The sequence below is a fragment of the Schistocerca americana genome, chromosome 1 (assembly GCF_021461395.2).
Source record: "Schistocerca americana isolate TAMUIC-IGC-003095 chromosome 1, iqSchAmer2.1, whole genome shotgun sequence".
In the NCBI taxonomy this organism is placed as follows: Eukaryota; Metazoa; Arthropoda; class Insecta; order Orthoptera; family Acrididae; genus Schistocerca; species Schistocerca americana.
This window is the reverse complement of record NC_060119.1, coordinates 1157568051-1157595913: the sequence shown is the minus strand read 5'-3', so window position 1 is coordinate 1157595913 and position 27863 is coordinate 1157568051. Positions and strand designations below refer to the sequence as shown.

General features: G+C 41.8%; 1 protein-coding gene across 2 annotated transcripts in view; it reads right to left on the bottom strand.

Annotated features, from left to right (window-relative positions):
• The window catches only part of LOC124619502 (short-chain dehydrogenase/reductase family 9C member 7-like), a 175574-nt gene that overhangs the window by 22741 nt on the left and 124970 nt on the right, over positions 1 to 27863 (bottom strand). The window contains exons 7-8 of one of the 2 annotated variants that reach the window (XM_047145928.1): positions 12822 to 12920; positions 6444 to 7688 (exon numbers count right to left, since the gene is read on the bottom strand). In XM_047145928.1, the coding sequence (XP_047001884.1) occupies positions 7530 to 7688; positions 12822 to 12920 (258 nt within the window). In that variant the 3' untranslated portion in view covers positions 6444 to 7529. Of the gene's footprint in view, positions 1 to 6443; positions 7689 to 12821; positions 12921 to 27863 lie in introns of those variants that run through there. The other variant, XM_047145939.1, reaches the window with a different exon arrangement.

The following is a 27863-nucleotide window of genomic DNA, read 5'->3' as shown; positions in this document are numbered from 1 at the left end:
CCTGTTAGAACCGTATCTAGACTTATCAGGGGTCCCATATCACTCCAACTACAAATGTCCGACACCATTACAGAGCTTCCACCAGCCTGAACTGTCCCCTGCTGACATGCAGAAACCATGGATTCATTTTATTGCCTCCATACCCGTACACGTCCATCCGCTCGATACAATTTGAAATGAGACTCGTGCGACCAGGCAACATGGTTCCAGTCATCAACAGTCCAACGTCGGTGTTGACGGGCTCGGGCGAGGCATAAACCTTTGTGGCGAGCAATCATCAAGGGTATGCGAGTGGGCGTTCGGCTCCGAAAGCCCTTATCGATGATATTTCGTCGAATGGTTCGCAGGCTGACACATGTTGATGGCCCAGCATTGGAATCTGCAACAGTTTGCTGAAGGATTGCGCTTCTGTCACGTTGAACGATTCTCCTCAAGCGTCGTCGGTCCAGTTCTTGCAGGATCTTTTTCCGGCCGCTGAGATGTCGGAGATTTGATGTTTTACCGGATTCCTGATGTTCACGGTACTCTCGTGAGATGGTCGTACGTTAAAATCCCACTTCATCGCTAACTCGGAGATGCTGTGTCCCATCGCTCGTGCGCCGACTATAATACCACTTTCAGACTCACTTAAATCTTGATAACCTGCCATTGTAGCAGCAGTAACCGATCTAACAACTGCGCCAGACACTTGTCTTATATAGGCGTTGCCCACCGCAGCGGCATATTCTGCCTGTTTACGTATGTTTGTGTTTGAATACGCATGCCTATACCAGTTTCTTTGGCGCTTCAGTGTATAATTCCTTCTATGCATTAGACTGAGATAGTTGCAGTCAGTTTGTATTTAATAAATGTACATTGTAATAACCGCAAAACTAATATCAAATGATTTATTCTTCCCTCTTCGTTTAGTTAGATGATATCGTAGGGTGTTGGGTTGCTGACCAGTTGACACATACGTTAAAACATGTTATATAAAATGTATGCGAAATGAACATTCATTTATTTTCCGGAATTATTCCGGAGGTTTGTACGTTGTTTCACATAAGATTTGGTTTGGGCACTCGAGCCATCATATTTTTACTCAGCAATAAACAATACTCTTCCAGAGTATTGATGTGCGATATGGGATCCGCACCAGATGTGGTTGATGGAGGACATCAAAGAAGTACGAAGACGGGCAGCTCGTTTTGTACTGTCACTATCACGAAGTAGGATATGATACGCGATTTAGTATGACAGTAATCAAAAACAAAGGCGTTGCGAGAATAACGTTTCAAGAGATTTCAATCACCAAATTTCTTCTTTGTGAGTGAAAATTTTCTGTTGGCACCCACTTAGATAGGGAGAAATAATTATCGTAATAAAATAAGGGAAATCAGAGCTCAAGCGAAAGATTTACGAGCAAGTATTCACTTTTTCCACGCATTGTTCGGGAGTGGAATGTTAGAGAAATGCAGAACGGTAAGAAAAATTACGTGTTTCACTATAAAAAAGTTAAAGCAGCGTCTGCAGAATATCTTATTCTATGCAAAATCACCAGTTATCACCCTTCCATCACCACGCTCACTGGACAAAACCGTATATCGATATTAATGCTGAGAAGTACATGGATGCAAAGTACGATTAAAAAAAAAAATTCTTCAAATTCATGAGTAATAGTGTTTGTGGCATAACCGTGCGAAATGTGCGAAAAATGAATTTTGTAGAGCTAGTAATACTTTGTGAAGATAGATATGAAGTTGCTGCTCTGATTGCAAGACCTAATTTCAAGCGAACTGTCGTATTTAATGCAAATTTGGTTCAAGCCGAATTAAGTAGATGTAACATTGAATTTGATAAACCTATAGTTTTAGGAATGGCTTCTTTAGATATTTCCAACAGGCTCCTTATAGATTTTCGTTATTACTTCGCGCTGAAGAAATGCGGCCCAGAAAATGTGTTTCACAGACACGGACAACAACGAGAAATATACGTCATGATGTTACTGAAAGTCAAGTGCATAAGTAGTTTGACACTTCGGCTTACTCCGGTAATAGCCTTTTTAAAATTTCACATTTCAATAAAAAAACCTAATAATAGCATTTTTAAAATCTTACATTTCATTAAAAACATTGTTTAATGAAAGACGACGTGCCAGGAGAGATAATCATAGAAACCATCAGAGTGAGAGGAAAACGCACGCTCTCGAAACTGAGGCACACTGTGTAATGCATGGAGCAAAATGTGTGAAACACTCATGAGTAAAAGCACTTAGCATTGATGATTACCGGGACTGAGTGTTAAATGATAGTGAAAAATCGAATAGTCATTACGTAATTCAGTCTAAGCCGCACGCAGTTTCAGCCATAAGACAATACAAATTTAAACTTTTGGCTGAAAATGATAGGCTTTTTATACTAAACGACAAAGTGGGGTCATTGCTGTATGTACAACAGCTGATTTACCTGGCTGAGTGAAAACCCTACTTTAGTCCTCCCTTTATCAGAAAAATGTGAGGTGACGATGGGAATCGGACCCAGATCCTCCTGCACTAAAGGCAGTGACGCTAAACATTCAGTCGATTTTACTGCATATATGTGAAAACGTTATATTAACTATGTTTGGGCGCGTGTGTGAAAATTTAAAAACGTTGTGAAACTTATTCTCTGAATACCACTCGTTCTGGCTAGAGTGTATGTAAAAAGACTACACTGAAATGTAAATAAATAAATAAATGTGAGAAATATACAAAACATTGAATGTAAATACATAGTACAACTAAACTCTTGTGATTTATTATAAGAAAATCTAAAAAAAATATAACATTTGTATCTACAATTTGTTTGTTTGGGTTTTGCCCCCCATTCCTTCTGTAATACCTGTATGCAAGTCTGTTTGTGTTTCATGCAGCATTACAGAAATATAGAAAGATATGGTACATAACATCAGAACAAGCAGAGCTGACATGCGTTACATCTTAGCAGCCAGCTAGGCGTATTAATCATACACTGTCACTGAATATATGAGGAGCCATCTCTCTTGCACTAGCTCAATGTTTCTCCTCCCCCCCCCCCCCCTCTCGTTTCTCGGTCTCTGGCTCTCTCTCTCTCTCTCTCTCACTCATCCAGCCAATTCTTGCACTGAAGTCCGTAACGCATTACCCTGATTTATAGTTACGACAAAGCTTATGTACTTATCCTATTTTGGAACTGGTGCAAAAAATTCATATAAATACGTTTTCAAACATAACACAAAATTCAGTTGTGTGTGTGCGTGTGTGTGTGTGTGTGTGTGTGTGTGTGTGTGTGTGTGTTGTCTGTGTGTGTGTGTGTGTGCGCTGGCGCCAATATACCTAATTCAGAGCCAACTATCTTTGAATATAGCGGCATTTTTACACAATTCAAATGTTGTTTACGTAGCCTTGCAGCTGCAGTTTAATTGGCTGCCTTATTTTGGTACCCAATAAAATACTAGGGTTTCTGGAGAAGGGGGGGGGGAGGGAAGGAGGACGTGGCTTTTCACTTGACAGACAAGGGGCGAGTATCCTGTGACCTCAAGTTTAGTGTAGCTAAGCGGCTTATAGCCTCCACCTGATAGGTTCCGAGCAACAGCCAGTGTGTTTATTTGTTCCAGAGTCGCCACTGTTTTCCTATTTTTATCGTGTCTCTCTGGATATTGCATAAATCATTTGTAGACTGGAGAGGGCAACAATTGAAGGCTTTGGTGCAAGAGGTGGGTAGCTTCAAAATTCACGAAAAACCGTTCATCGCTCCTATGTGTGCAGTAAAATTAGTTGCATCTTTGGAAACTGATGATAATACAGGTGATTGAAAGTTTATCGTTTTGCATTTTGGGCAGGAGAGCGGCACCTCCAGGATGTACCTCTCTCTTCCCCAGAGCGGTTGAGCTATCGCTCGGTAGAGAGAAGTACATGCCGGCTCCTGTGCATGTGGCTTTGGTTTCTCCAGTTGTTGGCTGGAGACATGGCGGACGATAGTGATGTGAGTGAACCTTGTGCAGATTCAGGCAGTGAATTTAACCCCAGTAATGATACAGGAAGTGAATCTTCAAGGGAAAATATAAATGTGAGTCGTCAAAGCGGTCGAAAGCGATATAGAAATCCAATGAGGTCGAAAAGGAATCTGAGGAAGTTGAAATGTGCTGGGGGTAAAGAATATACAGGTGTTGCGGGAAAAATTGTAACAAGTAAGAAGCCTGATAAAGACTGAAAATGCTAGGGAAACTGCTTGTCGATACTTACACATCACGAGAAAATAATATCTTAACATACTTCCGTGAAACAGAGTATCAAGAACAATGAGAGTCATACTTAAGTTACTTAATAACGTTATCTAGCGTCGTCAAACGCAGACCAACAACACGGGCAAGGGCTTGTCGAACTAGCCGTTTCGATTATAAGGTACATGTGAAATGCAACACTTTCAGAAATGTATGTCTGTTTATGTGTTGCTGTGTAGGATAGTGGAGTTTCATACTATATTGCTTCTTTTTAGGTTAGGTTGGGACCAAAGGAATTTAAGCTATGCAAGATAGATTCAGTCCAGTATATGAAAACAGCAAAAAGCGTATAGAGCGCATTGTAAGTTACATAGCAGCAAACATTACACGTCCACAGGACAAGAGAGGAAAACATGAAACCAGGCCCAATGTCATCCCAGAAATCATTAACATTAAAAGTTCTCCGAAATGTTCATCCCACTACTGCAGGAAGCAGAGTAATAAATGTTGTTTGTCTCCTGAGTTAAATTTGAGCAGGATATACCAGATGTATTTGGAGAAATATGAGCGAGACCAGCATATTTTGAACGTAGAGGGTAAGAGCTGTAAACCTATTGTCTCGGATGATTTCTACTACAGGTACTTTCAAATCAATAGCAAATCAAGTGAGAAGTACTGCATTTGAAGAAGAAAAGAAGCAACTTATAACTGAGGAAGAGTTGCGTCTTAGAAAAGCTGATTGTTTCTACAGGAACTGCAGACGCACGGGAGGAGCTTACTGTCGAAACACTGTGTATTGACGAACTGTAGAACATACCACTGACCAAGGTATCATCTACTGATGCCCTGTACAGTCGGCAACTTCGAGTGTATAACTTCTGTGTTCATGGACCCAAGAATAAGACAGTGCAGTTTTGTAAGAATGACGAATCCACTGGAAAGAAAAGGGCAAATGAGGTAGCCAGCTTTCTGAATCATTACTTTGAGAATATACTGATGGGGATATTAGACATCTGTTCATATCCTCAGACAATTGTTGTGCCCAAAATAAGAATACGGCACTAATCCAGTTCCTATTTTCTTATGTTAATGTTGGCAGATTGGAAACCATTACCCACAGGTTTGCAATCTTTTTCTGCCCTAAAAGTAGAAAGTTTACAACGAAAGAGATAAAAATAACAAATACAGCATTTCCCGTTTCCTAAAGGTTGGTTTACGCACAGAAAAATATCTTCTGGCAGACTGAGACATAGTACCTTAGAATTTGACTTACACGGGGTATGAAAGACGGACATGTTCTTTCGAAGCAAAAATGTTCTATTACGAAAGATTTCCGAGACAGAATGCATTTCATGCACACTGATGCTTATCGTTAATATATGAAAAGCATTTGCGAATATGGACGGACAACCGTCAGCTGTGTAATGGAATGACGACAGTGAAAGGTTGTGCCGGGCCGGGACTCGAACCTGCATTTTCCCACTTGTCGCGTGCAGTCACCTTACCATTTGGCACCGAGCGAGGTGGTGCAGTGGGTAGCACACAGGACTCCCATTCGGGAGGACGACGGTTCAACCCCGCGTCCGACCATCCTGATTTAGGTCTTCCGTGATTTCCCTAAATCGCTTCAGGCAAATGCCGGGATGGTTTCATCTACAGGGCACAGCAAACTTCCTTCCTCATACTTTCCTAAGCCGATGGGACCGATGACCTCACTGTTTGGTCCCCTCCCTCAAATCAAGTAACCTTACCATTCGGCTATCCAAGCACAACTCACAACCAGACCCAAACTTCCATATGCCGCCAACCATGTGTCTACAACCGGTGCTCGTACATCCATTATGTATATTCCCGTGCAGCGTGACATTCAAGTAAAACGTTTCCCCTGTGTGGGAATATACATAATGGATGTAGGAGTAATGGTTGTAGACACATGGTTGGCGGCATATGGAAGTTTGGATGTGACCGTGAGTCGTGTTCGGTTAGCCAAATGGTAAGGCGACTGCTAGCGATACGCGGAAAATGGGGGTTCGCATCCAGGTCCGGCCCAAATGTTCCTTGTCGTCATTCCTTTATACTGTTGATGGTTGTCCATATTCGACATTACATTTCGTGTATTTCATGACAGCTGTAGTCGCCGCAGTGGCTGTTCTTTTGGATATGCATGCATTTCCAAAGGAACCTTGCATCATAATTCAGAATAACACAGGCATTGCAATACCGTATTTTTCGTTAATGGTCATGTTATTTTCGAGGGAGGAATGACACATCATGGTTTCTTTCAATTATAGGCAAATACGCTTCATTAGTCATAATAAATGAAACGCACTTACAGATCTTACACATACTACCATACGTATGAGATAGCATCCAACCAACACATTTTCTGTTTTGTTACTATGCTTTGTGAAGAAGAAAAGTATAGAAAAATGAGACAGATAAACGAGATGAACTTCTAGATCGAATCTTGAACGCTGCTACCACCCCTACCACTCCCCCATAAAGGGACCTAAGGATGCTCTAAGAACAGGTAGGCAACATGTTATCCTGAGAGTAGAAAAGTGCATTGAGTTTAGTGGTGGCTTTTTGGAAAATCTATCACGCGCTGTATAAAGTTGATTGTAGATTAATTGTGACTGTATAAGCTACCGAAAATGATATTAAAAAATACAACTGTCCCTAACACTTAGTTAAGTAAGTCTAGACACGAGATTCTTTTTGCGCCAGAAGCAGTTACAAATTCAGTGACAGAACTCTTTTGCAGATCTGATAAAAATTTACAGAGTAACATCTGGCCGGTTCGCAATTCTAACGGCCGTAACAGCACAGAAATCACCATATCCAATGTCAGATTTAAAAAAAAAATTTAATTACTGGGTTTGCCGTTTATGATCTGCTCTTCTGACGAAAAAATACCGTGGTTCTATTCGAAAAACAAAATCAGTGTCTGTACTTCGGTGATTAATCCTAGGTGTCTACCCCGATGATCTTTATTTCGTGAACACCTAGTCACAAATGGTACAAGTGAAAAGAGGTTCAACATATTTTTAACTAATCGTACGTTATTTGAAGTGAGTAACATAGGCTTTCGTCCTGTGTGTGAGTAAAATCTACGCTCCAAGTGGCCATTATCGACACTATTCGCGCTATCCACACTTTCCTCCCGTCTAAACGCGTCACGAGGAGATTACTGAGGCCACAATCCTTTGTATTGTAGCCTTCTACGGAGAAGGAGGTGTCGGTCACGGACGAAATACTAGAAAAAAGCGGTAAGAGATGGAGGAAAGGGAAGAGTGTTTTCCTCAGTAATTTCAGTGCGTTTCGCTATGGTTCTCTGAGCTTTTCGCTTGAGGCGATACGGTCATTCTCCACTGGAAAACCAGGAACATAATGATGTCCTTCATGTAATAAGGTAGCTGTGGCAGTATCACGTAAACAACTCTCTCCCACAGTCCAGGAATCCGCCGCACCTGAAACAACGAAAACCAGGCAAGAGTTATTGAACATTCTAAGCGAGAACCTTGTAGCGTGGTTATTGAAGCACTTCTCGACGTTTCTAAAGGATCTTAAATGCCGACTACTATATGATAATATACTCAGAACATCGATCAGTATTCAGAAATTTATACATCATGAAATTCACTTAGGAAGATAAACAAAGGAGTACCACCAAACTAGTGGATGTAGCTTGTTTATCAGTTTATTCATTACAAGGTCTGAATAAATGTGACGCAGTATTTTTTAGCAGGTGGTACAGTCTTCCCTGGCTCACCCCCGAAGTTATTTCTACATATGCCGACAATTCTCTATCCAAGGTAACAACATACTGCGTCCTCTCTACCAACAAATCCACCATCTAGTCGCAAATTTCGTTTGATACTCAGTACGATGGTACATTTGATAATAACTGTAGGTGTGGTACTGAGTGAAATTTTGGATCTACCTCACTGCGTTAATCCATTTCTTTGACGCTGTTAAGCGAGTAAAGTGCAAGTTCGATGTTTTCGGAACCGTTGATATGGAAGGGTCATTCTGTTCGAGCTCAGAATACGTTTTAATATTCTACAACAAAGAGATGTCAAAGATGTTGGACGGTAGTTCTTTGGATCACTTCTGGTATACATCTTGCAAATGGGCGTCACCTGGGTTTTCTTCCAACCACTGGGCATTGTTTTTTGTTCGAGGGATCTGCTGTAGATTACCGTTAAAAGAAGGGCTAACTCAGCCGTAAAATCGGTATTGAATCTGATGGGGACTCCATCGGTCTCTGGAGCTTTCTTTAGTTTTAGCGAGTTCAGCTGTTTTTCAACACAACTGACACTAGTATCTGTATCACTCATCTTTGCAGTGGTGAGAGAGTTAAATTGGTGAAATACACCTGGATTTTCATTCGTAAATGAACGTCTCAAAATGAGGTTCAGAGTTTTTCTTTTGCTCTGCTATCCTCAATTTCAGTTCACATGACCAGAATTTCTTTGGATTTATTGTGAGATCATTCGATAACAATCTGCTACGTTAGTCGCCTTCTTGACAGCCAAATATGCTTGGTTCATGATCTCCCTATCTATACCCTTTACTTTTTTCATTCCTACATTGCAACAGCATCTGATTCTATAGAACTGTACAGTGGTTCAAATTGTCCAAATGGCTCTGAGCACTAAGGGACTTAACATCTGAGGTCATCAGTCCCCTAGAACATAGAACTACTTAAACCTAACTAACCTAAGGACATCACACACATCCATGCCCGAGGCAGGATTCGAACCTGCGACCGTAGCAGTTGCGCGGTTCCGGACTGAAGCGCCTAGAACCGCTCGGCCACAACGGCCGGCAACTGTAGGTTGTACCATAGAGGGTACTTCCCATCATAAACTGTTCTACTACGTACATATCTACCAAGTGCATGGTCAGCTAACCTATTAAGCCTCAACCACAGTTCTTTTACATGCTCCTCTCTATAGCTGAATATTTCGCGTGCCGTATTGAGATACGGCACTACAGCCTCTTTATCTAGTTTGTTGAACACATAAATCCTTATAATTGTTTCAGTTGCCTTTTGTACTTTGGTAATCACTGTTGCTATCATGCCCCATGGCCATTGATATTAGTTTCTGTGTATACATCCTCAAAGAAGTGATATCTATTTGTTGCTATAAGACCCATTATACTTCCACCGCCGGTCGGGGTGGCCGAGCGGTTCTAGGCACTGCTACGGTTGCAGGTTCGAATCCTGCCTCGGGCATGGATGTGTGTGATGTCCTTAGGTTAGTCAGGTTTAAGTAATTCTAAGTTCTAGGGGACTGATGACCTCAGATGTTAAGTCCTATAGTGCTCAGAGCCATTTGAACCATATTTACATCATGAGTAGGATTTCGGACAATCTTTTCTATGCAGTTCTCATAGAAAGCTTTGAGTAATGTTTCGCAGGACGTCTTGTCACGTATACCAATTATATAGCTGCAATTTTCTCAATTGATTGTTGGATGATTAAAGTCTCCTCCAATGAGCACAGTGTAATTGGAGAACTTACGTACTAGTGAACTAAGTTTGCGGTTACATGTGGAGATTATTTTGTTGGTCGATAGAAGGATCCGATAATAAGTTTTGCCTGATACTGGGTCTTGCCCATACAGTCTCGCATGCAGTTTCAATTTATGTCTTGAGGAATTTGTCTTCCTTATCTACTGCGACAAATACACCACCTCCATTTATCAGTAGCCTACCCTTTCAATATATACTTTTCCTCACGAATCTCACTGCTAACAAATTTGGGCTTTAAGTAGCTTTCTGTATCTAATATTACGTGAGTTCCACTCTTTTTGGGAGCGCTTCATACTCTGTCATTTTGTTACAAATGCTTCGGCAGTTAATTCTAGGATTTCAATACTCTTGCTTATTCGGGGCAATTATTTGGATCGTATACTGACTCTTTCGCGTCCTCTGCAGCTATCGTTATCGGGATCAGATGGCGATTCGCCTAACACTTGAACCATTCTGGGAGGGACCCTACAGTTGTCAACTCTATGGTGCAAATACAGGAAGTCGTAGACTGGGTGGTCACAGAACCTTCCAAGTCTCTGGTTCAATCCTTCCGCTCGACTCAGAACCAGTGATCCATGATCAGCTCTGATGACAGTGCTGCAAGCTGTGAGCTTCATTGGAACACCATAAACAAGTCAGGACTTCCTAACATTCTCAGCCGGTCGCTGGAATGATCCAAGTATGACCTCAGCACACACGATTACGGTGAAGTATTGCGTGTGAGAGCATGCGCAATTTTATTTATTTATTTCATTTTACGACCGTGAGGTATCAAGGGATCACACTTGATCGCCAGTTCATATGGGAACACTACACTGACGACACCTGGAAGAAAACTTGTGCCTCCATAAGAGTGGTTTTTTTAACTTTTTATTTATTTATTTTCTGAGTCATCTGGCTACCGACTGGTTTGATGCGGCCCGCCACGAATTTCTATCCCGCGCTAAGCTCTTCATTCCAGAGGTAACACTTGCAGCTTACTACCTCAATTATTTGTTTGACGTATTCCAATCTCTATCTTCTCATACAGTATTTACCCTTTACAGCTCCCTCTCGTAATATGGATTTTATTCCCTCATATATCTTGTTATCCTGTCTGTCCTTCTTGGCACTGTTTTCCATACGTTCCCTTCTTCGCCGATTTTGCGGAGAACCTCAAGCCTTATCTTATGAGTCTATCTAATTTTCAACATTGTTCTGCAGCAAAAAGTTTCAAACGCTTCAGTTCTCCTTTACTCCATTTTCACTCTGTCCTCGATTTATCCATTTCTTGGCAGAAAAGTTCAGTTAAAAAACACAATAATTGACCGATATTACACACTGCAGGATTCAAATCCAGGAGGTTCAAGGCCTAAAGAGAGAAGTGAGGATCTGGAATCTTGAAGTAATTCAGAAGTGGAGCCGTAGAGAGGTATGAAGGAGGTATGGATGGGGTAAGGGGGAGAGGTAGTGGGAGTGGTAGTGGGTGGTAGAGGACGGAAGTAGGATCACCGCATCAACGTCAGGATCTCCTTCCAGAAGTTGTGTTTCTCTCGTACTGTTTCGTGTTCCTATGCGACTGTAGATGCTTTGAAATTGCAGTACTTTTGACAGCAATTAGCACTAGAACCATATTCCAATATATCAATCGGGGAATAGTTAATTTTTAATTACATCACTTGAAATTTTTTTTGTCATTTTCTGTTGGTCTCGTCTATCCGTCCGTCTTTTAAGACACCATGTTCTCAGCAACAGAAAGAGCTGCCAAGTTGAAGTTTATGTTAAATGTTGACGTCTGCGTCTCCTTGGGGGTGTAAGAAGTGCAAGCTTCTACGAGGGTTTCCTAGAGAGCAATGCAGCGCATTTTTTTCTCAGCCGAAAATGGTAATACGAATGTAAAACGTTACATACGTATTATTTGAAGTCTCCTGAGGGGGCGCGCCAAGTTTCCGTCACTTCTGACAGATAGCATAGCTGCAGGACAGTTTCAGAATGGCGTCTGTAGGTCATGTACGTTACAAGCAAAATACCGTCATTCAGTTTCTCGCTGCATAGAAAGAAAAATGTGTAGCATATTCACAAACGCTTGTGCAAAGTCTATGGAGCATCTGCTGTCGACAGAAGTACAGTTAGTCACTGGGCACGGAGGGTGAGGTCATCAGAAGGCGGTTCAGCGGAGATCCACGATTTGCAGCGGTCGGGGAGACCATCCACGGTTGTCACACCTGACATGTTGCAGCGAGCTGATGTTGTCACTTGTTTGAACCATTAAAGGATGTCATTAGTGGAAGAAATGGTTCAAATGGCTCTGAGCACTATGGGACTTAACATATGAGGTCCTCAGTCCCCTAGAACTTAGAACTACTTAAACCTAACTAATCTAAGGACATCACACACATCCATGCCCGAGGCAGGATTCGAAAACTGCGATCGTAGCGGTCGCGCGGTTCCAGACTGTAGCGCCTAGAACCGCTCGACCACTCCGGCCGGCCATTAGTGGAAGACATTTTGAGGACGATGAGGAGGTGATTCACACAGTGAAGCACTGGCTCCGCTACCAGGACAAGGATTGGTTCCGACAGGACATAAACGTCCTTGTTTCGCACTCGAGGAAGGCCATACAAAGGGATGGAGATTACGTGCAAAAGTGGGGTGTGTAGATAAAACACCACTATTTCGTGTATGTAATTCTCATTATGTTCAGTGAAGAATTGTTGACGAAAAAAATGCACTGACTTTCTGGGCAACCCTCGTAAGTCATTGTAATCAAAGTTATGATCGCTCATATCACGTATTTTGACACTCGCAAACTCACTCATCGAAATCTATAGATGAACTATCTATATACGTATCTGATGTGGTGATCTAGTGGTAAAGCGCGTGCTAGGATACGAAAGGGTCGCACGATCGAAGCTCGGCTGGATAATGGGCATTTTCAGTGGGCGCTGCTGCCTCTCTGGTGCCCACAATAGAAAGGAAAAGCAAGGCACGATGTATGTGGTGGGACGCTACCTTGAAGAAGGCAGTAATCGCTAGCTACACCTTTACGACCGGTTGCCGGCTCAGCCTCTCTCTTGACGTACCTGGGAGTAACTTCCGATGCAGGCGTCGACGAGCTCGTGGATCACTTCGTCGATAGAGGAATGCTGTTTTGCGAGGATCGTCAGTAAAGACAGTCTTTTCTGTAAAAAAACAAAAATCGCAAACGAGAATAATAACAGCGATTCCTTGTTACGTACATGTTGAGGCGAAACAAGCGCTGTAACATTGTAAAAAGTACAGGGGCGAGAGAGTGTGCCGGGAATTACCCCAGGTCACTACTACCGGCGTCACGTCATCATAAAGCGCCTGTGCTTAGCGTACAAAGGATTCTACCATAATCTAAGAGTGAAATTAAAAATTAAAACAATTTTTGCAAAATTTGTCAGTGTATGCTTCAGCATATTAATGCTAACATTATGAAGTCTCGGAATCATCATGTCACTACGTTTCATTAAATATATTACTTTAAGAGTAAATAATTAAGCTAGAAAGCTAAAAGTTATTCAGAATGCGCAAAACATATATCACAGTCAAAAATTACAAGTCTCAATTTGATCAGGGCAATATTTTGGTCAAACTCGGCGTTTTTACGAAAACTCGATGGCGCTAAATAATGGACTGAGAAAGATGAAAATTCGTACACAGCCTCAGTTTCATCTAAAAACCTTATATCTGTAACACCTATGAGCTACGTCTATTAGTTTTCAAGTTATCTACTAAAAACCAAATTTGGGGCGAAAATGTCCTTATTCATAATAGATTAAGTATGATATGTATTTGTTAACAGAAAGTTCTAATTACAGCAATTGATTACATTCATTAAATAAAACAGCTGTACCAAGTTTCGAGACTTTATTGTAAATAACAATCATTACAAGGAATCTTAAGAGCCAGTTCTGTTCTAAAAATTCCCGCCGACAAAGTTTAAATGCATGAACTGAACTGCGAATAAGGACAAACATCAGCTGTAGAATAGAATGACGACAGTGAAAACTTGTGCCGGACCGGGACTCGAACCCGAATTTCCCGCTTATCGCGAGTGGTCGCCCTACCATGTGACTAACCATGCACGACTCACGGCCACACCCAAACTTCCAAATGTCGACAACCATGGGCAATATTGTGAGTTTAAATGCAGTCGAGCTAAGACTGTAAGTAGGCTGTTCAGGTTTTTTTATTGGTAACGCCACCTCTGTATAAAAATCACTGGCTGTGCTGTGTGCAGTCTAATCTGTAACACCTGAGGGTATAATTACATTAATCCTCAGGGGGGTACACGCCTACTTTGTGTACCATGTGTTTGACAAGCACAAGGAGCCCTAGCTAATATGGTATTTGCTTATACAACTTTACACATCGGTACCATATTTCTCTAACACACAAATTACACAGCTATCTGATCATTTAAGTGAGAGATAAACTTTTTTTTACTACATCAGTGACACATGTTTACGCAATTACACAGTTGGGTAACTTCACACTTACGAAATTGTATTTTGTCTGTACTTTGTGAACTGTTCATATTTTTTCAGAACCATTGTGATACTATGAGAGCTTTGAATGATGTATTTGGTATGGGATTATGATTTTTAAAGTACGTTTGAGGCAGCTGACACTTTTGACATGAGCAGAGAATTTTTTTTAGGCTTAGAAATTATTGGAGGAAGTTACGACGATTTTGAGAGTTGACTGAGGTGTTATGATGTTATTATTACGAAGACTATGCGTATTATGCTGTTGCGGTATGGTTATGATCAATAAGCTGATGCTATATGAGTTATTTGAATATGCTACGTATCTGTTATGATGAAATATCGAAGAAGTGTCGACAAATAAGGTAAGGAATAATGAGTAGTGGTTAGGGACTCTGACTTGTGAAAAAGGGTGTTGGAAACCAAGAATCGTACTTTAAGAGTTATGAAATGGATGTAAATGCGTGAATGTACTACAATGCTGACGAAAATTTTTTGGACACTGTTATATCAATAGGATTTTGTTTCTACAGATTTGTAACCCAAATTCTTGACCTGTGAAATATTTTTATATGAGACTGTCACTGTAGCGGAAACTGCCGTCGTAAATATTTCAGCAAGAAAGGTAAGTGACCTTGGCGTAATGCGTTTTGGGCGCCCAGCTGAGAGGTAGACGTCTGACAAAAGAAAGCCATTAGGTGCAAAAAAAAAAAAAAGAGGCCATTATCCTCACTATTGACATTCCTTTGTAGAAAGCATCGCAAATACGACACGCTCGAACTTGAAAACATATGATTACACTGTGGTGCTCTTAATTTATGATATTTACTAAAATGCCTAATGAAATGATGAGAAACATTTTACATCCATTGTCTTTCTAGTTGAGAGATTGCTCATTTTGTTTAATATCTAGTTTCTAGCTGCACTGCAGCATTGGTTAAAATAGAATTTTATAGATGTACTAATATAAATATTTTCTGTCTACAGATCGAGTAAATAATAATTTTTTCAAAAAAAATGAGGGAGCACAAAAAGACATTTACCTTCACAGGAACTGCATTCATAATTTTCTTTTCAAGTACTTGGTAATTTCTTTTGTAGAAATAGTTGTGGTGCACCACTTTAATTACTTAGACATTAAGATGTGATTATACATTTCCCTTATCTGCATTGTTATCTTTAGTGTACTATTTTTTCTGCTTGAGCTATGTCATGTTTAGGTATAAGTTATTTCATTTTCTGCTATTGTTTGCCAGGCATAGTGCTACTAAATTTCACTATACATTACTCTGTTAAGCCAGTTTTACTACTGATTTATTTTTCTTGTTTGCTGCTCATTGCCTTATATTAGTTGTAATATTGCAATTACTTTGACAATTTCCAATTTATTTTTCATTGCTGTTTGTATTAATTGTTTTGTGCTGCTGCATTGCCTCGTCCCTTAGTTTAGCATCTGAGCTCAGTAGATTTAAGTTAGCTTAAGAGGGGGTAGACTATATAAGAGAATGAGTTGCAATGAATTGGAAGAAATGTATTGAGAAGTTATACGAAAGAAAGTACAGAACGCAGGTATAGACAGGACTTTTGGGAATAATGATGAACCAAGGGAGATCTCCATGCAAAATACTGCAGTAAGAGAAACCCTGTCGTTTCCTTGTGTTATCCCACTATGTTTTTGTGTACTCTTGTATATTTGTGTTTTTCCTGTCTTTATGTGTTTAGCTGATGTTGTTCTGTTGTAGAATTTTTCTGATAATATGTTATTTTCTTTGTAAAGATATTTAGACATTATTTATTCTGTTTTGTTTTCATGCTCATGTGTGAAGTTGATGTTTCGAAAGTTATTCTGATCTTTTATGTATGTACGCACGTCATAATTCCTGTAACACTGATGTATATGTTTATTTCTATTCTTTTGGAAAGCCCCTATTACTACAAATGTTATCTGTATTGTTATGTTCTTTAATGATATATTCTGTATCTTTGTAATTGTATTCTTATGTTATAAAATTGTAATGGACACCAGTTCATCAGATTAAGTAACTTGTAAGTTACATTTCACTGCACACGTTTCTGTTGGTCATAGTATATGGACAATATGTGAGAAGTGGGAACTGATAGTGTTTGCACGTGTGTTAATAATTCAGCAAGGGACTGGATAACAGCATTGCTGGTTCTAAGGACAATTCTAGAAACTTTGTGAGTTCACAAGTGGTGGTTATGGACTTGCTATATTATCTGCAAGACTCTTCGATGGTGATTGTGCACCTGCACAGTCACAACAGATGGCTGCTGGCCATCTATACAAGGACTACAGTGGGTCTGCATCTTTGATGACCCACCAGTACCATTATTTCTACAAGGACTGCAGTGGGTCTGCACCTCTGGTGGCCCACCAATACCGTAATCTCTACCAGAACTACAGTGGGTCTGCTCTGTGATGACCTACCTACCATTATTCTTCAAAACTTCGAATGACTCTGTTGTGGGTTTGCTCTGTTGTGGCCCATTACCTGCCTGCATGTCAAGAGTCAGCACTGTCTTTTCGTTGGAAGGACAACACTACTTCTTCAAGACTGCATGGAAATCCACTACTTCCGTGTGCATTTTCTTTTACTGCTCAGACTTTGAGAAAAACACTGCTATTTTACTGTGATGAACGATTAGGACTGTCTTTATGGACTGTGAGAAAATTTTAGCTTTTGACCAACATTGTATCAATAAGTGTGTGCATTTGATATCTTTTTTATTGTAATTATGAAAAATTTTATCAAATCATTATTGGCCACTGCCCAAAACAATTTGTAAAATTTTTTGTGGGGAGCATGGGGGCTATGTAAGTAGGCTGTTTAGGTTTTTTTATTGGTAACGCCACCTCTGTACAAAAATCACTGGCTGTGCTGTGTGCAGTCTGTGTCTAGTTTGCATTGTTGTCTGCCATTGTAGTGTTGGGCAGCGGCAGCTGGATGTGAACAGCGCGTAGCGTTGGGCAGTTGGAGGTGAGCCGCCAGCAGTGGTGGATGTGGGGAGAGAGATGGCGGAGTTTTGTAATTTGTCATGAACTACTATATATATTATGACTATTAAGGTAAATACATTGTTTGTTCTCTATTAAAATCTTTCATTTGCTAAGTATGTCTATCAGTAGTTAGTGCCTTCCATAGTTTGAATCTTTTATTTAGCTGGCAGTAGTGGCGCTCGCTGTATTACAGTAGTTCGAGTAACGAAGATTTTTGTGAGGTAAGTGATTTGTGAAACGTATAGGTTAATGTTAGTCAGGGCCATTTTTTTGTAGGGATTTTTGAAAGTAAGATTGCGTTGCGCTAAAAATATTGTGTGTCAGGTTAAGCACAGTCCTGTACAATTTTTCAAAGGGGACGTTTCAAGACTTTTTCAGTAGCTAAGCCAACTTAACTCATAAAAATTAAGAAGATTGTAAATTATTTAACGACAGAGACATTAATTAATACGTGTCCGAGAAAGGGGGCATTTAGATGATGCTACCTGCGTCTAGAGCGGTTGACAGCTGATGTTCCATTCGGCGGTCCGCTGCGCCGGTATATAAATACGGCCAGACGGGCGGTGAGGGAGACACTTCGCACGGAGCTATCAATCCGTGCGCGTCAGTCAAACGCCAGCATACGCTGAGCCTCGGATGGTGTCAGAGCTGGGCACCTACCAAAAGCGTTTTCGGTAAAAGTAGGAAGTGAACTCGCGAGAAATGAACACCATCCTGCATCGCTTGGATTTCATGGATGTAACTGTTTGCGTGCGGCCCATAATGCTGACAAAACTGCGTGGCAAGTGGCGATATTATTTTCCACTTTTAAGACCAACAATGAACTTCTGGTGATTTGTTGTCAGGGTGACAGACCGTTTTATCTGGAACTTTCCGTGGAGGTTACCTCTGAACTGGTGATAGTGCTGTTTCCCATAGGGAAATTATTATTATTGTCACGAATATTGTGATATTTTCTGCGTGTGAACTTTTAAAGACTATATCAATCAGTCAGAATTCAAAACTTTTATTTATAGTCATTGTTCCTGACCCCACTGAGTAAATAGCAAGTAGGAACATTTTCTTTCAGTGAGTACAAAGAGTAATGTATACTTGAAGATTGGAAATTATGGCCAGTACGTTCTCCATCGCTTTCTGGCTAACAGAAAAAATAGGCTCTTGTAAACGGCGAAAGTAGAGCACGAAAAAGACAATTTAAGTGTCTTTTCATAACAATGAAACAGAAATAGTGAAGACCAGTTGGATTATTTACCCGCCGCCCCACGATGTAATGGGTAATCACCCAACAGTCTTCTGCCACTGAAGGAATATGTGTGCTCGTAAGCAACTGCATTAGAGATACCAACTATTTTGAACAGAGGGGGCTCCCATTTAGGGATGTTCCAATACAAGTAAATACAAGAAAGAATGCGATACTTTTGCTACGATACTGAGTACTTTTAGAATCGAACCATTCTTTCGGTACTTACTCGGTATCGGAGGAAAATTAGTTGTATCGAATCGGTTTCATACCTAGTCATAGTTGCACCAGCTTCTGAAAATAAACGCTCACTACGTAAAGATGTTACGCCGACTATAAGATATTGTTGATCACATTTGTACTAACACGGAAAATGACTTTCATGTCTGCCCGTTCTACAATACGGTTGTTTTCTTAGAGGTATTAAAGGATTTCACAAAAAACGAGGTACTTCGTCACTTTGGTGTGTTTCCTTTTTCTTTTTGTGCCCGTGCGCAAGCTGTTTATGATATTCCCAAAAGCGGATTAAAAATAACAGCCAAACTGTTGCAAAATACAGGTTTATTAAAAGTTGACCATGGTTTCGACAGTTTTAAAACTGTCTTCTTCTGAAGGTTTTGTACTCATTAACAAATATTACTACATTGTGTGTGGAACAGAGGTGGTATCGTTACGATAAGCGAAACTACAGGAAATGTTTACAAATATAGGAAAGCATACTCACATAGAATCACATATTATCTGTCAGATAGACCGTCAGAGGCAGAGCACCTCGTGTTTCTGCTGCTAATAAAACGAGTACACCGTTCGTTTGTTATATATTTTTACGAGCTTCCAACAGGAGCGATTTATTTACAGATACCTGTGTAGTTACTAGACTATTTCCGTAATTTCTTGCATGTTCGAGTGCTTGTATTGTATTGTATTGTGTGGAACTGGGCACTTAGAAACGACGGAGAGGCTTCGTCCCTACCGTAGCCCTCAGTGGTACACAACCACACAACAGGCTACAGCAGTCCACTCACCCCACCACTGCCCCACACCGAACCTAATGATATTGTGCGGTTCGGCTTCGGCCCCCAGTGCCCCCCCCCCCCCCCCCCCCCCCGGGAACGTCTCACACCAGACGAGTGTAACCCAATGTTTGCGGTGGTAGAGTAATTATGGTGTACGTGTAAGTGGAGAAAGTGTTTGTGCAGCAATCGCCATCGTAGTTCGAGTGCTTACTAAGCACAGTCTTTTATTTTTATTTTAATAACAGCGTAGATTACAGTACCGCCGTTGCTATGGACCCTCGTATCCCATAGGCGTTTGGTTGTTTTGGTTCGTGTAGCTCAGTGTCAGTTCGACTGCCAGTGAGAGAGCATTTCGAATTCCTCTGTTAATAAGTCGAGTACACCGTTCGTTTGTTACATATTTTTACGAGCTTCAAACGGGAGCGACTGCAGTAATGGATAGGAACTGTGATTGCTGTGTACAGATGCGAGCTGAGTTGGTGACCCTTCGCACACATTTCCGGGCTGCTTTGGATTCCGTCATACAGCTTGAGGCTGCTGCCCAAGGGTCATCACTGTGGGGGTCGGACGCAGGGAAGTGAGGGATGTCGAGCACGTCCCACGTGGCCCCCGATCGGTCTACTACTGTGGCCGCCCCAGGTACTGCCTTCACTGAGGTTGAACCTTCACCCATGGTCGAGTGGGAGATCATTCCAAAGTCTGGCAGGCAGCGAAAAACATTCCGAGGGGCCGATCGTAGGCCCTCCCCAGTTCATTTGACGAACAGGTTTCGGGCTTTATCTGTGGCTGACGATGTCTCTAAGCAGTTGTCCACCCTGTTTCAGAGGAAGCTTCTTGGCCCGCAAGGTCTGGGCCTTCACAGAGGGTGGGACTGCTGGTAGTTGGAAGCTCCAACGTTAGGCGCCTAATGGGGCCCCTTAAGGAACATGGCTGCCAAGGAAAGCCAGTGTGCAGCAGCCGTATAATCCTTCGAGTCATCAATGGCACTTCTTCCAGAAGGGGAGGAAAAGTCACCCGCAAGAAACACCGATAGTTCCGGACTGTTAGGCGACGTGGAAGGAAGACTGGTTCCAAAATACGGGCGCCAATCATCCCGGCACACACATTCCAGCTGCATCGATGCTGATGATTCGCTATCACCATACCGTGGGGGTTTTGCGTACTATTCTACAGATGACTGTTACGAAAGTTGAAAATACCACGTAAAGGTAGCCTCATCTGTGAAAAGGATGGATGACACAGATCCCGGGATGGTGGTCGTCTGGTGAAGAAACCAGTGACAAAACTGTTCCCGATGTGGAGAGTCTGTCAGTAGTATCCCCTGCGCGCTGTAAGTGATAAGGGTTGTCATGGAGAATGTTCCACGCAGTCGTCTGGCTTATCCTGCACTGACAGACCAGTTGCCTGATACTGACACGGCGGTCGCCTTCCACAGTATTAGGCACATTTTCCTCCAAGTCTGGTGTCCGAACGTTTCGGGTAAGTCCTTCATAATTTCCTGCTTCCTGAAAAGACCCTGTCTCAGAAAACAGAGAAACATTGTCGCAAACATTGAATGCTATGGTTATTGTTGATGGGGGTAGATCTGGCAGAACCTTGCTGCCCGCTGTCCGTTGCCATTTGCCTTTCCGTAAGTTAACACCATGTCGGAAAGCTCTCTATTCGAATACAGAACCATTGTAGACACCGTTGTTATCACGTTCACTGCGAGGTGAGTCAGCAACATTATCAATTACTATCGCAGGAGAGGACACTAGGGCATGGTGTATGAGGAACAGTACCACCCTCTAGGAGGAAACAATGCGTACCGTAACTGTGCCTGCATATAACAGCGCCTATTAGACCACAGTCTCTGTAACAGAGTATGCATGGAAACCATGCATTTCCGGATATAAGTTCATTAGACCTTTTTTGTTCCGTAGTCTCTCATCGATCAATCCCTAGAGCTCATACGCGGTGGAAAAAAATCGCCTCTGTATATGACATTTAAACATTAAACGTGGCATCGGGTCCTACAGAGAGTAAGTATGCTACGTACAGAGCTAGTGGCGTGCGCCGGCTGGCTAAAGAGTAGAGGCACCAGCCTTAGGCAGCCTCTGGCAGCTGGCGCCAATTTGGGAAAAGGGGAGAGGGGAGGGGGATAAAGAGTGTGCCATTACAGTCGTATCTCTCTGTATACCAGGGATGTTCAATAAAGAATGATCATAATTTTTATGGTCATAATTTCTCTCGCTAAAATTTAATCTTATGATATTCTGTTAGCTTAATGTGCAACAAACACGCCGTAGTAGTTTCATTGTTGGGACTCCTGGTTACCGCCTCTGAGAGGCAGGCATGGTCAGACATGTTCAGTATCGCCTACCACTGCAATGGAGGTAACACGCGAGGAACAATATGCGGCTTTGAAAATCTGATTTCGTCTGAACAAATCTTCATCTGAGGCCTATAGAATGTTACAGGAGGCCTATGGAGAGTCTGTTCTCCCCTACAGCACAGCTCGAAGGTGGTTTAAAATGTTTAGAGAGGGGAGACAATCAATCTCAAAGGAATGTGGACCCGTTGCTCCAGTTACCGCTCTTACGGAAGAAAACATAAACACTGCTGCTGTCATTGTGAGAGAGGATCGACGAATTACCTTCAGATTACTGTATGAAATACTACATATTTGACTGGGTGCCATCCACATGTTGGTGACAGAAAAATTACACATGACACGTGTTTGTGCGCGATGGGTTCCAAGAGTGTTGGTTCCTGAACAAAACGACATTCGCGTGCAGATCTGCATGCAGTTGATGTTAGAGGAAGATCCGGAGTTTCTTTCAAATGTAGTCACTCCTGATGAAACTTGGCTACATCATTTTGATCCTAAGAGCGAACAGCAAAGCTCAGTGTGGAAATCTCCTTCATCACCAACCCCCCAAAAACCAAAAGTGGTTGCTTCTGCTGGGAAAGTTGTAGTCATCTCATTCTTTGATATTCATGGAATGGTTTATGAGGATGTTGTACCTGCACACGCATCAGTAACCTGAAAATACCAGGGATGTCTTGAAAACGTTGCAAGTCCATATCAGGCGCAAAAGACCACATTTCCGTGAAGCAGGCTGGATGCTGCACCACGATAATGCGCGGCCGCTTATTGCCAATGTTGTTGCTGAATATCTTGCAAAAAAGAACATGAAGTGCATTCCTCACCCTCCCTATAATTTTTCATAATTTTTCTAAAAAAGCTGTCACCCAGTATTTCATTCCCATAGAATTAAATTTCCAAAAATGCTGCAACACGTATTTCTTTATCTCTGATATCGAAAAACTAAATGCCAGTTTTCGTAGATCTCATTTCAAAACTGCCTCCGTGTTTTCATTGTGGATTTCTTTCATAAAGCATATTTTCTCGTGAATACTATGGAATGTGCTGAACAACTGTACTAATTCTTGGTCATTGCTGTCAAAGGAAATAATTATATCATCTACATAACGAGCATTAAAACGTATTTTCTTTTTGTAATTCAGAGTTAGAATTGAAGAAGGCAATTTCCAGAGAATTAATGAAGATTTCAGCAAGATCGATACCCACCGCTAGGTCGTATGATTATACGTAAAATTTATCACTGAACGTAAAATAATTATACAGGGTGTACATAAAGTCCGGGAAGACTTTCAATTATTTATTGCACAAGAACTAAACATTGTACAGATATCATACATATTGCATTTTGAAGAGAAAGTGGCAGTCGCTTCCCGTATTCTCTCCCAGAACTCTGATACATCACGTGGTGGAGGCGGTACATACAGCAGATGTTTAATGTATCCCCACAGATAAAAACCACACGGAGTGAGACCTGGTGATCGGGGAGGCCGTTTCATGAAACAGCTGTCCCCTTCTGTAGAACGGCTGATCCATCGATGCGGCAGCCCCATTCTGCTGAAAGAAGAATGGAGAGTCTGCGCATCTGAGGCATCAGTCTTTGTTGCAACATGGCCAAGTAGGAATATCCAGTGACAGTGCTCTCGGCGAAGAAGAATGGCCCGTACAGTTTTCGACGCTCCACACCTGATCTCGCCATGATTGCGACTAGCGCTGACTATAGGAAATTACCAAACTACGCTGTGGCGGTATACTTGAAAAAAAAAAGACTTTCAGGGTTTCTCTTCAAAATGACATGTATGATATCTGTACAATGTTTGGTTCTTGTGCAGTAAATAATTGGAAGTGTTCCCGGACTTTATGCACACCCTGTATTTAAGTGCCACCTGTAACAAATTAACAAGCTCGGAGATTTGTACCTCAGTTTCCATTTTGTACTGTATAAATTCTTCTCGATAATGCTGAGAGTCAAATCAATAGATAAATTAGTGTAAAGACTTACTATGTCAAATGAGGCCAACCTAGTGTGCGTTGTGCATGTTATTGCTTTTATTTTGTTGATTTAGTCAGCACTATTTGTAACTGAAAAGTTGCTTTCGAAAACAAACGACTCTTTGATCGTGTAATGAAGCCGCTCAGCTTAACTGTGGCGTGCTCTCCCTACGTCGTTGACTAAAGGACGGATCGGTTATTTTGTTTACGCAACTTAAACTGACTTCTAAGAACTGGACGCTCCGGGTTCATATTGACGAGGCATTTCTATTGAAATTTTACGAACAAACTATCAGTGTTAGCTAAACATTGCCGTACTTGTTTTTGCAGGTTAATGATAGGCTCTGTGGTGACCTCAACGATGTCGTTTTCCTCAAAATACTTTGCAGTTTTATCTGTATATTTTTTTGCATACGCGATAACAGATGAAGTATTAGTTTTGTGAGTACATTGCTTTACTGGCTACTTTGTTCGGTAGGTTATGTTGACTACTAGTACTTTTACTTACGTAGTTTTAATCTGTATGCAGATATGACCTGAAGATGTACCTCCACGGTATGAAACCGGCCATCGTACAGAGAAAACACAGTAAACAGGTATTGCGGGTTTGGATTTTTCATTCATTTTTAATACAGACTGTTTTACCATGTCCGATTTTAAATTGTGCGATTGTCCTTTACATTATGCACAAGTTTTTTAGCTGTGGGTGCCCGACATCTATGGTTCTTTGTCGAATAACAATAGGGTTACTTTTGTCAGATTTAGTTATTAGAGCATCATTTTCTTTAGATTTGTGATTCGTGCTATTAATCAGTTTCCGCTGTTTTGTAGAAAAGTTGGCTTTTAACGCAATTTCTTTGTCAATAAAATTATTACACTCGTGTGCAATCTTGGCCTGTTTGACCTTGTCAAATTAGAACGTGCTTACACCGATTTTGAAATCGATTACAAAACTGTTAATAACAGACGAATCATTGAGCTTGGGACAACATCGTACTTGAAACCTTTACGTAAAATTACATTTTACTCTTGAGTGAATATAATTTCGGTCTTATTCAATACTGTACCAAAAAAATGATGCTTTGTATTAGTATCTGCAGACATTGTAATGCTGTTGTTAACCCTAGTCCTGCTTTTAAATTTTGACAATTTCTTTTTATGTCTAGCAGTAATTTCAGGTTACGATTGTAAAGCCATTCATTTAGACCATTCCAGACGACATCGATTTCATGACTGAATAGTTCTTTAAATGCTTTGTTTAGAAAAAAGTATAAATAGTATGCTTCTGTATTCAAACTGTCTCTTTTTTTCTCATGGAGTTCTACGGTCCTATCAGATATGATATGCTGGACCAAGTTCTTCTTAATGGATGGCACTTTATTGCACTGTTTTGAACTGATGTAAGATTTCACATACAAGGGGCGTTAAAAAGGAAACGACTCGGAGGCATAATTACAGAAACCACTACCTGTATGTTAGAAGCATTGACCCTGGCTGTTGACACTTATCCCACTGTGACACAAGACAATGAATGGCTGTCTCATAAAATTCCCGGGGATGCAATGTTAACCAGTTCCTCACGTACAGCTGGACGTCGTCGTCCGGGGTGAATCGTTTGCCCCTCAGAGCCTTTCAAAGGGAACCAAAAATGGCGTAATCACTGAGAGAGAGGTCCGGATTGTATGGAGGGTGGCCGAATTGCTTTTCTACATGAGTGCCACTATTGTGTTGGCCATATGTGGCTTTGCACTGTCGTGGAGCAGAAGGACCCCACGGGTTAGATAGCCTGGTTGTTTTGATTTGATCACTTGGCGAAGGTTTGCGAGTAACGGTGGGCATTCACTGTTGTCACATGCTACAGGAAGTGAATCAGAAGGGGGCCATCTTGGTCAAAGAAGAACGTCAGCATAACCTTTCCAGCACTTGTGTGGATGGCCTTGGCTATTTTTGGTGGTGGTGACCCTGGATGCTTCAACTGGAGACTTTGTCGTTTTGATTCTGGTTCGAAGTGATGACACCAAGACATCTCCAGCCACCACTCGTACCAGGAACGCATTCCCTTCCCGAGCAATGCGCTGCAGATGAGCAAGACAGTGGGGGCCATTCGACATGCTTCCAGGTGTGGTTGAAGACTCTGGGGCACCCATTGGGAACACACTTAGCGCATGTGTAGTCGTTCCTTCATGATGGTGTGAACACCTCCGATGCTGAATCCGACCACAGCGGCTATGGCTTTCACTGTCACTCGGCAGTCCTGGGTAATGAGTGCATTCACCAGTTGGACGACGTCATCGGTAATGCAGTGTGGTGCTCCAGAATGTGTATCATCAAAAAATGGTTCAAATGGCTCTGAGCACTATGGGACTTAACTTCTGAGATCATCAGTCCCCTAGAACTTAGAACTACTTAAACCTAACTAACCTAAGGACATCACACACACCTATGCCCGAGGCAAGATTCGAACCTGCGACCGTAGCGGTCGCGCGGTTCCAGACTGTAGCGCCTAGAACCGCTCGGCCACCCCAGCCGGCTGTGCATCATCGGCTAACGACACCCATCCTTCCCTGAAGCTCTTGTGCCTCGCTTTGACCCTTGCACGGGACATGCAGTGTTCGCCGTACACTTGTGACATTCGTCGATGAATGTCTGTTCCTCCTACTCCTTCAACTGTCAGAAAACGAACAACACCTCTTTGTTCTTCTTTTGACGCCTCCATGTCACTGTTTGCAATGCGACTGGCAGCGTTGGACGATTGACGCATCCTGCTGCCAACTGTGTATAGTCACGTGACGTGCACGCGTGCCATCTAGCTCTGGTCGGAACCACACCTCGTTACAATCGCCACGATATTACCCTCCTGTCACCGGTTTACGCATTCCAGACTCCAGCTAGTTTATTTTTGAAAGTCCCTTATATTACGGCCCTATGTACAGTTTCAAACACTGTTAAAATCGATGACCATGCTTGCTTTTACAATTTTCACCTTAACGTCCATATATTTAGATGCAGCAATGGAAATCTAGGCAGGCTTAAATTTTAAAATTATGCGCTACAGGACCCGTGCCTGCAAGAGCTTTAGTGGACTGGAAATAACAGGCAACCAGTTGCAAAATACAGGTCTAATTCTTGTGGTACAGTAAACGAAACAGCACCTTCCTCCGATTCACTTGTGCTTCTTTGTTGCTCATAAACCATACTGCTGTATGGATCGCCCGCATGCTACTGGATGTTGAAAACGCTGGTTTTTAAGCCTTGTAACCAAGAGTAGCAGTATCTGTATGGTCATTTAATCCGTTTCGCCCATAACTTTTTTCAGGTCATTCAATAAAACGTTCTTGCATTCTTAGACAATATGTGAGACTGGTGCTTTACTATTAAGTTCTGTTGACGAACAGTTGATCAATGGCATAATTTTGGATCTTGCAGGAGACTTATGTCCAGGCGCTTCTCTCGTGAGATATTCGAAAAATTGATTAAAGCTGTAAATTGGCTCGATGTTTCCATCTCTACAACACTGTAGAAATAGCACTTCGCCTTCAGGCCACAAGTGGTCCATCGGGACCATCCGATCGCCATGTCATTCTCAGCTGAGGATGCGGATAGGAGGGGCGTGTGGTCAGCACACCGCTCTTCTGGTCGTTATAATGGTTTTCTGTGACCGGAGCCCCTTCTTTTCGGTCGAGTAGCTCCTCAATTGGCATCACGAGGCTGAGTGCACCCCGAAAAATAGCAACAGCGCATGGCGGCCCGGATGGTCAGCCATCCAACTGCCGGCCACGCCCAACAGAGCGTGAGTGATCTGATGGGAACCGGTGTATTCACTGCGGTAAGGCCGCTGCCACTGTAGAAATAAGTTGTTTACTAAATGTTTACAGCAAGTGCTCTTTCTGGGAAACCTTCTAAAAAGTGATTTTTTGTTTTACAATTATCATTAATAAAGGTATTTAAAGTGTTTTATGTGATTACAATACTAGCAGTA